The sequence below is a fragment of the Beta vulgaris genome, chromosome 2, assembly GCF_026745355.1.
Source record: "Beta vulgaris subsp. vulgaris cultivar EL10 chromosome 2, EL10.2, whole genome shotgun sequence".
Taxonomy (NCBI): Eukaryota; Viridiplantae; Streptophyta; class Magnoliopsida; order Caryophyllales; family Amaranthaceae; genus Beta; species Beta vulgaris.
In genome coordinates, this window is record NC_079203.1 from 14,702,366 (window position 1) to 14,713,914 (window position 11,549).

Sequence of the window (11,549 nt, forward strand, 5' to 3'; positions counted from 1 at the left end):
GCACGCATATTTTTCAGAATACTCAAAGCAAAAGCACTTCATCTTTTGAACTCTCAAATCTAAGCATAAACCCGAATACCACATAGATCTTAAATTACTCTCATTCTAAGCGTGTAAGGCTGTTTGTTTTTTGAGAGAAAAACTGGTTGTATTTGAGTATTCTGTGAGTTCGGTTTGCTGGGGAAGTTGATCAGGGATCAACTTTATTTGGACCATCATAGTTGGTGGTTGAGTTGAACTTCCATAGGTGGAAGTTGGGGAATCATCTTGTGCATAGGTGCATAAGTGATTGAGTGTAATTCTTTTGTTATTCTAAGTTGATTAATAAAATAGTGAGTGAGTGGAGGACGTAGACTTATTAGAAGTCGAACCTCGTCAAATTCATTCTTAAAGTGTCCCTTTTACCTCCTCCTCATATAACCTTAAGGCTGTCATCACAAAAACTTTTCAATTCATGGCGTCCACAATAACTAATCATGTGTTGTCAACCCCCTACAAATATTACCATGGGGTCATAAAGTTTTTGTGGATGCTTCCTCTGTAAATATTAAGGTTCCGTCGAGTCTTGCCGGTATTATGATGGATCATGAAGACAACTGAATTGTGGGGCAACAAAAACTTGTGCATGTAGTTGATAGCTTGCATGTAGAAGTCATGACAATTCAATATGGGCTTCAATTGGCTTTAGAGAATGGGGCTACTTGGGTCGGTCTATACTAAGACTGCCAGATTGGACTTAAGTGTTTCCAAGGTAAAAAAAAACGTCGTGGACTTGATGTCTAAACCTATTAATATGTGTAGGGATTTAGGCCATTGTTTCCAGGATCGGCAGCTCGAGTTAATCAGGCAACCACAAATTGAGATGGCGGATCTGCTAGCCAAGAAGGAAAGGAGCTAAGATAGTAGTCGGATGTAACTAAGATTTTTAAATTCCCCCTAGTTATATCAAGAACTTACCCTCTTGTAAGGCATAACACCATTAACACTAATATGTAGGAGTATTCATGGGTGGCTAACCATGCTGAAACAACATTTTGGTTAGGTAAAGGAAAGTTTCGGGTCATTTTTTTGCGAATCGTAACCGTTTAAACCGGTTTTAGAATTGCGGTTTGGGTTATGATTTCAAGCAAATCGCGGTTTGGGTTGGGTTTTAATTTTTGTAAACCAAAACCGCACCGTAAGCCGCAATTTTATATGTTTTTTTTAAAAAATAAACAATAAATACACTTGACAAGGTGGCATACAAGTATAAAATTAAAAAAAGAAGTTTGAGGTAAAGAATTTTAACACTTGATAAATCATTATTTATGTTTAATTATGAAGTCAATTTCATATCTATTTGGACTCTTATTAACAATTCTTTTTAACTCTGAGATTACAAAATTAATATGGCGGAGAATAAAATGGTTAAACCGCAAACCAAATCGAACCAAACCGTTTTGCACGGTTCGGGTTGGGTTGGTTTGGGCAAAAATACGATGCAGTTTGGATTGGAAAAATATCAAACAATATATTTACAGTTTGAGTTTGGTTACATCCCAAACTGCGAACGCTCCTACCTAGTGGTGCAGCGGTGTGTAGCATCCTTAACGCTTTATCGTTTTTTCTATCTTAATGGCTAATGCAATGCCTATTCACAAAAAAAAAAAAAAAAAAAAAAAAAAAAAAAAAAATGAAAAGACCCGTCAAAAAGAACCAAAAAGAGAAAAAAAAAAGTCTCTAACCCTAACCCTCGATTACAATTTACATCTCTCACTCTCAATTCATTTCTATCTCAAAGTTGACGAATTATCACACACAATTTCCGATTTTGTACATCCAATTACCTCCTCCTGATTTGAGGAAACAGATATGAAGAGTAAGAGAATAGGATTGCGCGCATATTGAACATTTTTTCCGACAACAACCGCGAATTTGGATCTTCCCGAAATTTTAAGGTTCGTTTACGAGAGAATTTTTAATACAAATGTTATGATTTATCATATCTATATTACACGTATTTGCGCAACAATTCAGAATCTTTTGGGCTTCAGCTGAACCCTCTTGAATACGCTACTGAACAGTGTTGATTTAGTGTCAGAAATGTGAAAATGTAGTCCGTAAAATTGAACCCTCTATTTTTTAATGATCAAGTAGTTAGGGGAATTTCCCGTATTAAGAAATGTTAGGTGAAAGTAAAGATACCGAATTTGAGGCTATTGTATGATTGCAGGGGGGGTTTGAAGAGATGCCTTTATCAAAGCAATATCGTTGCATTCATTCAGCAAGTTGTGCTTGTACTAAAGGGCATTTAACGGAAGATGTGATCCTCCTTGTTTTCCAACAGTTGAATTGGAACCCGAAGTTGATTGCGGCTTTCTCTTGTGCTTGCAAATGGTTTGATGATTTTGCAAAGAGGGTGTTGTGGAAAGAGTTTTGTAGAACGAGAGCGCCAAAGATGATGATTGATCTGGCGTCTAGTGGTAGTCATAGTGTTGATGGGAGCTGGAGGGCACTTGGCAAATTGCTTATCTATTGTTCGGGGTGTACCAAAGGCGGCTTGTTTAATAACATTCATATCTCTGGTCATTTTGTGTACAGAACCCGGTTCTCCAGAACATCGGGGAAAAGTTTTCTTTTGCCACAATGCAGATCGGATGTTTTGTATGTCTCGGATCCTTGTGAGCATCTTGACCAAGGGGAAGATGGGGACGTTGGGTTTTTTCGTGGCATTTTTAAGTCCTTTTCAATGTCCAAGGTTCGTAAGTTGCTGATCAAAAGAAATGCACAACTTCACCCAACAGAGGCATGCCCTTATTGTAAGGCCAAACTGTGGAGTATGCAGGAAGCAAAAATGATACCGCAGAGTGCCAGTTGTAGGCTGGGAGCTTATGAAGATTGCATTGAGTACTATGTTTGCCTTAACGGTCACATGCTTGGGGTCTGCACTCTTTTGCCCTTGTCTGAATCTGAGGAAGCATCTGAATTAGAGTAACGGTTAATGACATACAGGTACGTTTTGTTATGGAGGCAACAAAATTTGGTGCCATGTCTGCCTTAATAGTATGATTAGCCTCCGTTCCTAATATTCTGTCCATGTTAACTTTCTATAAATATGTAGTGTTAATCAGATGTTATCAATGAGTAACATCTGACCAAAAGTTCATTGTGTGGTGGGAAAAAAGTTGATTGAATAGTATTCTGCTATTAACCAACTTACAATAGGTTTAGTAAAAGGAGAAAGGAGGAGAAACAGTTAGGATGGAGAGTGTATCATTACGTGACATCTTTCTCAAAGTGAGGACCTCGTGTTAATTTCTATATTTTTTTAAGGTTGTGGATGCATCATCCATAATTCCAAAGTCTGAACAAACTTAGCGTTAGTTCTTTCATTGCAAACCCCGGATTTCAATGTTTTGGTTACTTGAACTTGTAGTTGTAAAATGAACTTGTTTTAAACCTATCTAGACTATTTTGAACTTATCTAAGCAAATTTTCTTTCAAATAAGATGAAAGACCTAGGTGTGGAGGGATTTGTATGTTTGCCGTTGTTTTTTATGTGAATTGACATCACTATTGGTGCCATAGGCTTTTATTTCCTTGAATGTACTTAAACATGGAAATTCTTTTGATATATGTTGTGAATTTCTATTATTTTTAGCTAACTTGTTGAGAAATACATTGACTAGATTTTTCCTTTTTCATGCAATTGGGGGGGGGGGGGGTTTGGTCAGTGTCTATCTGAAAACCTATGGCACCAAAATTTGAAGTCTAGAGTGCATGGAATTGGATATCTATACATGTACAAACACAATATGAAGTCTGGAAACGCCTATATAAAATGATGCACATCGATTTGCCAAAATTAATTTTAATTTCTTATACAGAAAGGTAGCTTTTGAAAATTGCACATTCCCACTAAAATTTCACATGTTGGTATTCATTGTTATTTTGATCACTTTTTCTTGAGCGAGGAAGAAATTGAAGAGAGAAAAAGTTTATGCAGTTTATTGGAGATACTAAGCTAGATATTGAGATATGTCAGTGTCTTTTGGCTCTTTTTTTTTATTCAAACATGTCATAGATGATAGTGAATATTTTGAAAATCATAACATTGTCATGCATTAGTGTTGGGCTTATTGAACAAGTATTTGCGAATTATGTCTACATTTTTTTGATAAATTAGAAAATTATGTAAACATGAATTTTAGTGTCTTAGACATCATAAAATGTGTCCTCCATGTGTTGTGTGTGTCAGATACATGGATCCATGTTTGCTCTCTCACTTGTAAACTTTGTGATATTCGGGGTCAGATGGGCTTGAGATTTTGACGTGGAAAAGTTTTCAAATTTCACAAATGCATGCACTCTGTTATGAGTGTCCAAAGATTGGTCCGGACACATGGACAAGGATGCTTTAGTTTGTTATGCATAAGTATATTTAAGTATAAGAAAAAATATGAATATTCACTTTCGCATATAATCAATATTGAAGTGTTCAAAGGTCCTTACATAATTGAAGTTTCAAAGTTTTTGACACTCAAACATGCTTGAATACATTATCTTTCTACCGAAACTTCTCTACCTTATCTATAGTAGTCAATTGAACATACTGCCTCTTGCTAAAGTTACTTTTGCTTGTGAGTTGAACTTATTAGCCTTTATCTAAACTTGGTATGGTACTACACTTATATATCTTTGATTAGTCCATATAAACTTATTATTAGTTGCCATTTCAACATAATTTTCTAACTAATTTTTGCTTTTGAGTTGAACATATTAGCCTATATCAAAATTACATATGGTAATTGGCATTTGGCAAAGTCATTGGGTTCTTTGTACCTAAGCTTTGGAGATATGTGAACTATGTCACTTGTGACCTTTGTGTGCTGCAAAGGACATGCTTGGTGGATAAAGGATAATGCATTAAAGAGTTATGATATTAAAATAATAAAATGAAAATAATTAAAAAGATTTATTTTAAGATAGATTGAAATGAAGAAAATGAACGATGAATTTAGGTCGTAGTAATAAAAATGATGTAGATAATGCAAGGACAGAGATGGAAAAGGGAATATATACCCTTATTTTAGGGGTAGTACATTACCCTAGGGGGTGTGTAACTATTATTATTATCCCAAAGTGAGGTTGATGACCCCTTTCCCCATTAACACAATCAATAGCTCTTGTCATCTACCACAACCTCTAATCACCTTAACAAATTACCCTAATTCAAGCTTGCCATAGATGTAGCATTTATACCTTCTTTTTTTTATATTATTTTTATTAATACTTCCTCATTTGTCTCATAAACAACTTTTTACTGCTATTCTTGTTAGCTAACCCTAAATCATTCTAGGACTAAGGCTTAGGCTTTGTTGCTTGTTTTAGTAATACTCCCTTTCTGTCCTTTTAGTTGCACCAATTTCCCTTATGATATCCCAAAAAGATAGTCTCGTACTAAAATAACTATTGGGGGGGGGGGGGCACCACTTGATCCTCACATGCATGTGTTCCTTTTTATTTATTTAGGTAGGTAAGAGAAAGGGCCTTATGGGGCGGTAACCTCTTACGTGTTAACTCGGCCATGGTTAGCAAGCTAGACACTTCGGGAGTGAAAGGGAAGGGTAAGGGGATCCTCTCTCCCTATGTTCCCCGATTGGAGATTGAATCCGCAACTTCCAACCTTGTGGTTGGAAGGTTCTCTCCGTAGTCCTTTCTACTAGATCAAGTTTAGCTTGGTATGCATGCACTCTTTTTGGTCTCATTTTTTTGTCTTTCATTCAAATGTCGACGACAAATCTTTGCCAGAATATCAACCACAAACAAAGGATGGCCACCCCTGGTTTATTGTTTTTCAAATATATTCCTTTCCATGTTTCTAATATGCTTGAGAATTGCATTTTTGCACTCCGCCCTTTCTTCATCTTGTTTTTTAATTTTTATGCAACAGACACTTGATACGAAGATCTTGGTAAGTTGATCAACTAGAAAAGGAAGACAAAAGTAATAACTTTGCCAGAGTATTGAGTTTGGCAGTTGTGTGTCTTCTCTAGGACTATCCTGGTCGCTGGAGTATAGCAAATACCCCTCCCCCCCCCCCCCCCCCCCAACTGTGAATCTTGAACCCCTTACATTGGCTACAGTCGAATATGGGTTTCCTGCTGATTTGCTTCTCTGCCCTTCTTATTTTATCTTGGCTATTGCTTTGGAGATCCCTTATTGGTTGAGATGAGACATTGTGTAATTACATTGTTCGAATTTGCCCATTCCGTTGTTTCGGTGACATTATTATCTTTTTTTTTTCCTGTTGAATCTCTAGATTTAATCGAATGCATAATGACTGATATTAAGCTCTGTTTTACTGGGAAAGATGCCTGGATTTAGCTATATATTGCTTATGACATGAATGTGTGCATGCAGGCACATGACATTGCTCGAATCCTGAGTTTGTTGGAGACTTGGAAGGAGCTGCTATGCTCATTCTAGGTTGCAAAACCGAGGAATGCTTTAAGACATCTTGGATCTGCGTATCACGGCAATAACTTTGGGGACAGACACAGGAAAGGAGATCCTCCTGCCAATTTACCGGTTCATTTATAACTGACAGAAAGAAAAGCCTTCCATCATAAGAATAGTGTATGAAATTTGTTTGTACATTGTATGGCCCATAATGTATCTCAGATGCCGCAGATATTACCATCTGCATCACTTCTAATTCAGTATTTTTCTTTGTATTCATAGCTGTGTGAATCTTATTTGAAGAATCATTGACGTCGTCATTACATCATAAAATTGCCTCCTGTTGTAAGCAATTCAGTTTACATTTGTACTTTCAGCTTGTGTGTTGCTACTTCTTTCCTCTTGAGCTCCTGCTAGCAACTCCAAATTTAACGAGCAAATACGATTGTTGGTGGTGTTAGCTATTACCACATAATGGGGTAGATGTGGCCCGTTTGGTTAGCAATACTAAATGGTGATAATGTTAATGGTTTCCGGTGTAAATTTGTGAAGGCATTCTCATGTCAATCTTCATGGTAATGTTTTTTTAATCTTTATCTACAAACACTTATTTTCTCCCTAAAATTTCATTACGACTTGGTAAGGTTGCATTGAGTGGAATGGAAATTTGTAAAGGAAAACACATGTTTTGACATCAAGTTCCATTACCATGGATATTAGTATTGGAATGTCTTTACAAACTTACACTTTAAGTATTACCACAACAATTTAGTACAACTAACCAAACATGTTAATGCAGTAATACTACATTAATATAGACAAATAATTAGCATATATGTCACCAATAACTTAGGTCAGGCGTGAAGCGGAATCTAATATTAGGAATAGATGGCAACAACTTTAAGGTGGTGCGTCAAATTATATATCTTTTTTTTTACGGGGAAAACGGAAGTCATTATTATTCCATTAAAGTTCTGTCCGCAACTACAGTTATAAGAATTTCCAAGGAGCAATACTCCATCCAAACTAATTCCTCTCCAAGAGAGAGGGAATACCTAGCCAAAACATGGGCTACTTTATTACAAGACCTCCTACTAAAACCAAAGCAACAAACATCAAAACTACTAACTATAACTCTAATATCATTAACTAAGACTTGGATATAGGAAAGTTGTCTCGATTTAGCCATGACGAGTTCAACAAGATGCAAGTAATCAACTTGTGGTGCCCAACTCTTCTAAAACCCGCATCGAAAGCGAAGCCCAAACAACAGTTTCATTGCTTCAGCTTGACAAGCATTTGTGGTGTCCAACCCATTTCGTCCTGCAGACATAAGAATTTCTCCCATATTATCACACACGGCCATCCCCCAGCCCACCTTCCCTTCCTTTGTGACCGCGACATTTGTGTTGATTTTTGTTAGTTCTTCTGTAGGAGTTTTCCAGCTCACATCCTCGATATAACGCGCAGGAGCATCAAGGGCCTCCTTTTCTCTACCACATGGAGCTTCAAATTTGTTCAGAAGGTGATTGGTCTTTGCACATGCAATGAACAAGTCCATCTTCTTTCTTTCAAGCACCCAAATATTGCAGCATTCCATATTATAATCAACTCCCAAGAGCGTTCAACAGTGCATCTCTTTGTATAACCTTCACACCATTCCACAAAACTCAACTGTCATTCCTCAATATCAACTCTTAAGGGGGAAACACTCCATAGGTGCTTGCTTTATCGACATAGGAGCATCACGTGAGTCATAGTTTCCAAAGCTTCCCCACATCTGGGGCAAGTGCGGTCCACATCCAAATTTCGTCAAACCAAGTTATCTATAGAGGGAAGTCCATTACGAATCGCCCTCCACATGAGATTCATGACTTTTAGAGGCACCTTAGCCTTCCATATCTTCCTTCACAACCACATATTTATGTTTCTAGAGGAGGATCCTACACCCCCTTGCGACGCTGCATCTTAAGATAATAGGCACTTCGGACCGTGAACTCCCCTTTTGAGGAAGGAGCCTAAGATAAGAAGCCTTCTTGGTCACTTAACGCTATCACTCGCTTTTACAGCCTCCATTTCCACTTTAATTAGAACCCCAGCAAGGCCTTGAAGGTTCTAATGGTCACCTTCCATAATACGCTTATCCGCCACCGTACCACCCAATTCTTCTTCATTCGGAGGAGCTAACATAATATGGCCCCCAAGGATCCCTTGAACCCACACATCTTTCCAAAATTGAACCCCCTGCCATTACCAACCACCCATCTAGACCCCTCTTTCAATGAAACTCTTGTCAATAGAATGGATCTCCAAGTATAGCTCGCATTATATGGTATCATAGCCTCCCAAACGTTGAACCATGGGAAGTACTATTTTTCATAACAGTGGCAACAAATAAATCGGGGTTCATTGCTAATCTCTAGCAGCACTGCTTTGATATGCACATCTTCTCCCAACTGATCATTGCTAACTTTCTCTCGTTATCCTTCTGTCTCCACCAAAAGTTTCTGCACATGGATACCATATTGTTTATAATTGCTTCAGGAAGCTTGAAACGCTGCATCGCATACGAGGAAATGGCTTGAACTACTTATTTAATTAGCACTTTTCTTCCCACCCAAGATAGACATCGTTCCTTCCATCCTTTTATCTTCTTCCACACTCGATCAAGAATAGTTTGGGAAACTATTTTCTTTGATCTTCTAACATAAGTTGGAAGTCCAAGATATTTTTCGTGCTGAAGTACAATCGTAAAGTCCAACTTCTATTGATGTCTGTTCTACAAACATTCCGACTAAACGAGACTTGGGATTTCTATTTCCATATTTATTTTTTTAACCTGAAGCTGCTTCATAAGATATGAGAATATCCCGATTAACATCCGCCTCCGTTGTACAAGCTCTAGTGAATAATAATGTGTCATCTGCAAAAAAGAAGGTGAAAAATCGGAGGGACATTTCTTCCAATCTTGACCCCGTGAATCTGCCTCCGAGGTTCAACATATCGAATAAGAGCAGATAATCCCTAAGCACAAATAAGAAACAAAAAAGAATGATATAGGTTCACCCTGTCTGAGGACTCGACCTGGTGTGAACTTGCTAGTAGGAAAACCGTTAAAGAGAATTGAATAAGAAACCGATGAGATGCATTTCATAACTAACTCCACAAAGTTTGCATTGAACCCCAACTTCATCATCATGTTTTGAATAAAAGACCACTCCACTCTGTCATACACCTTACTCATATCTAATTTCACTGCCATGAAGCCCTTCACCCCTTTTTTTTTTTTTCTTCCTGAGGTAATGAAACAACTCATATGCTATTAAAATATTTTCAAAAATCAATCTTCCTGATACAAAGGCACTATGTGACTCACTAATTACATTCGAAAGGATTGATTTTAATCTATTTATACAAATTTAGCAATAAGTTTATATATCTCATAGGGCTTGCACTCGTTGTTGATATCACTAGGCATAAGCATGTGACGATCGAAATGCCACAGTTGTGACTCTAGAACATGTTCTTTGTTTTTCCAATGATGAAATTGCAAAAAGAAAATATTTTTCTTGATACCGTTTGCCTCCATTCCATGTCTAGGGTTCCAGATGCGTTTCATGGTGGTAATTGTGGCATTCAAGTTAACGTGACGCTCAATCCAAATTTTTCCTACCACACCCAAAGAGACTCTATCTTCCTCCCCTCCGCCAACTAGCCAATCGACTTCCTGATCATTATTTTTATCATTTGATCCTTGATGACTCTACTTTGAGATTAAGTTTTGTTGATCCATGGTTAATGCCTATACAAAAAAGAACCAAAGCTTAAATAAATCGAGCAAAACCTTCGAGATCGAAGGAAAAACCCTAGTAGAACACTAGGCGAAAACATCCCCCTCCCAAGAGAAAAAACTGTAGAGGAAAAGTTACAAGTTACAATTTTTCCAATGATATATCATTAAATACTTCATCACACTATCAAATCCTTCCCTTCTACTTATGAGGATTGTTAAACATCGCCCATAAAGTACTTAAAATCGCCTAAACTCTCACATGAATATCCATAATACCCTTATATTTTATGATTTTTTACCCTCTTCTCTCTCATCTCCTCTCTCACTCATTCACTCTCTCATCTTCTTTTTCCCTAAACCACCACCCTTCACATCCTGCCACCACCACCCTTCACATCTACCACCACCACCCTTCACCTCCTGCCACCACCACCCTTCACATCTACCACCACCACCCACCCACTTCATTCCACCACTTCCTTCGTCGCACTCAGCCTCCCAGCCACCACCAACACCTCCACTTCCTTCATCGCACTTAGCTTCCCCAACCACCATACTTCGCGTCACCCCCACCTTCGAAGAGGTGAATTTTTTTTAGAAAAGGCGAACGTCCGGCCAGGACGATCGCCCCATGGCACGAACATCCGGTCAGGACGTTCCGGTCATGGGTGGAACGTCCTGGCCGGACGATCGCCCCATGGCCGGAACGTCTTGGCCAGACGTTCGTGCCATGGGGCCATCGTCCTGGCCGGACGTTCGCCCTTTATATATCAGCTGGAAATAGATTATATCACTCTGACATACTTCTCTTGCATACATTTCAGGGGATCAGGAAGCCATAAAAGGATAGGAGGATTGAGTGATTAAGTATACGCGTTCTGATGCATCAAAGGTTTATATCATTTTTTAGGAGTATTAGTAATGACAACATCAGAAGGGAACCTAAATTGACAAGACTCCCAGTTCACTAACCATGATATTGGGTGCTTACTTCCCCATGTATGTCAATCTTAAAATTAAAAAAAATTTGTTGGTGGTGGGGTGACGCGAAGGTGGTGGTGTTGGGGAGGTAGGGGATGGCAAGGATGGCAGGGGCTAGCCGGGGGTCGCAGGTGGTGGTGGGGATGATGGGTGGTGTGAAGAAAAAAGAAGGGTAAAATTGTCTAAAAAATGATTTTTGAGCGATTTTAAGTAGTTTTGAGGGCGATAAATAGAAGTTGAGCTACTTATCCCCTACCTTATCATTACCAAAAAAGGCAAAAAAGAAAATAGATTTTCCAATAATTGGTGGAATCTATGGTTAGTATTATTGGAC

The 11,549-nt window shown here is 38.2% G+C and overlaps 1 protein-coding gene across 1 annotated transcript; it reads left to right on the plus strand.

Moving 5' to 3' along the window:
* The first annotated feature begins 1,552 nt into the window (after positions 1–1,552).
* Positions 1,553–6,817, plus strand: LOC104887274 (EID1-like F-box protein 2). The gene is made up of 3 exons (XM_010671888.4): positions 1,553–1,937; positions 2,213–2,991; positions 6,403–6,817. Exon 2 carries the CDS (start codon positions 2,228–2,230, stop codon positions 2,972–2,974), a length of 747 nt encoding a protein of 248 aa, XP_010670190.1. The 5' UTR covers positions 1,553–1,937; positions 2,213–2,227; the 3' UTR covers positions 2,975–2,991; positions 6,403–6,817.
* The last annotated feature ends 4,732 nt before the right edge of the window (positions 6,818–11,549 follow it).